The sequence below is a fragment of the Manacus vitellinus genome, unplaced genomic scaffold, assembly GCF_001715985.3.
Source record: "Manacus vitellinus isolate BGI_N305 unplaced genomic scaffold, ASM171598v3 scaffold_32_pilon, whole genome shotgun sequence".
NCBI lineage: Eukaryota > Metazoa > Chordata > Aves > Passeriformes > Pipridae > Manacus > Manacus vitellinus.
This window is the reverse complement of record NW_021940460.1, coordinates 6,932,637-6,933,798: the sequence shown is the minus strand read 5'-3', so window position 1 is coordinate 6,933,798 and position 1,162 is coordinate 6,932,637. Positions and strand designations below refer to the sequence as shown.

The following is a 1,162-nucleotide window of genomic DNA, read 5'->3' as shown; positions in this document are numbered from 1 at the left end:
AGGGGGGGAGCCCCCCTCCCCTCCCGCCCTGCTGAGCCGTGCGTCCCCCCCTCGCTGCAGGTTCAAGATCTCCAAGATCATCGTGGTGGGTGATCTGTCGGTGGGGAAGACCTGCCTGATCAACCGGTAACAGGACCCCCGGAGAGGGGAGGGAGGAGGGGGGAAAGGGGAAGCGATCCCCCTCTCCCAAAGGGCGGCAGCGCCTTGGGCTGAGTCCAGCTCTGGCTGGACTCTGGTGCTGAGCATCCCCAGGATGGGGGGGCACTGAGGCCCCAGGGGTTGGAGGGGGGGGGCTGGGGGCTGCTGACCCACCCTCACTCCCACTCCAGCTTTTGCAAGGACACATTCGACAAGAACTACAAGGCGACCATCGGGGTGGATTTCGAGATGGAGCGGTTTGAGGTGCTGGGGGTGCCCTTCAGCCTTCAGCTGTGAGTAGGCACCGGCCCAGCCCCCTCCCCACACAACCCTTTGGGCCCCCCTCACCTCTCACACCCTCCCAGGTGGGACACGGCCGGCCAGGAGCGCTTCAAGTGCATCGCCTCTACTTACTACCGGGGAGCACAAGGTGAGGTGCCCACCCTGTCTGACCTCTCTGTCACACTGTCCCTGTCCCCATCTCATCCCTCCTTCCCACCCCAGCCATTGTGATCGTCTTTGATGTCAACGATGTGGCGTCCCTGGAGCACACACGGTAGGTGACACATGGCCAAAGGGCCCAGATGGGACTGGGAACAAGCATGAGGGGGCTCTGAGGCTGGATGGAGAGGGAAGACCTGGGCAGGGGCCACAGGACTGCTGGCAACACTGTGCTGTGGTATGCCAACAAGCTTGGCCACCGGCTGGTGACAGTGGCCCCCACAGGCAGTGGTTGGCTGACGCTCTGAAGGAAAATGACCCCTCCAACGTGATCCTCTTCTTGGTGGGCTCCAAGAAGGATCTGAGTGTGAGTGTGTCCCCCTCCCCGTGGGCAAGCTGCACCCTGGCTCAGCAGGGCTGTCCCCGTCACCTGCTCCCCCCGGCTCTGTTGGCAGACACCGGCGCAGTACAGCCTGATGGAGAAGGACGCTCTCAAGGTGGCCCAGGAGATGCAGGCGGAGTACTGGGCTGTCTCCTCACTCACTGGTGGGTTCCAGGATGAGTGGGGGGAATGCAGATCCCG

The 1,162-nt window shown here is 63.5% G+C and overlaps 1 protein-coding gene across 1 annotated transcript in view; it reads left to right on the top strand.

The window, feature by feature from the left end:
* Positions 1–40: 40 nt before the first annotated feature.
* Positions 41–1,162, top strand: part of RAB34 (RAB34, member RAS oncogene family) — a 3,114-nt gene continuing 1,992 nt past the window's right edge. Inside the window, exons 1-6 of the mRNA XM_029961281.1 lie at positions 41–126; positions 330–431; positions 504–568; positions 643–694; positions 865–946; positions 1,035–1,125. Of these exons, the coding sequence (XP_029817141.1) occupies positions 388–431; positions 504–568; positions 643–694; positions 865–946; positions 1,035–1,125 (334 nt within the window). The 5' untranslated portion in view covers positions 41–126; positions 330–387. The remainder of the gene's footprint in view (positions 127–329; positions 432–503; positions 569–642; positions 695–864; positions 947–1,034; positions 1,126–1,162) is intronic.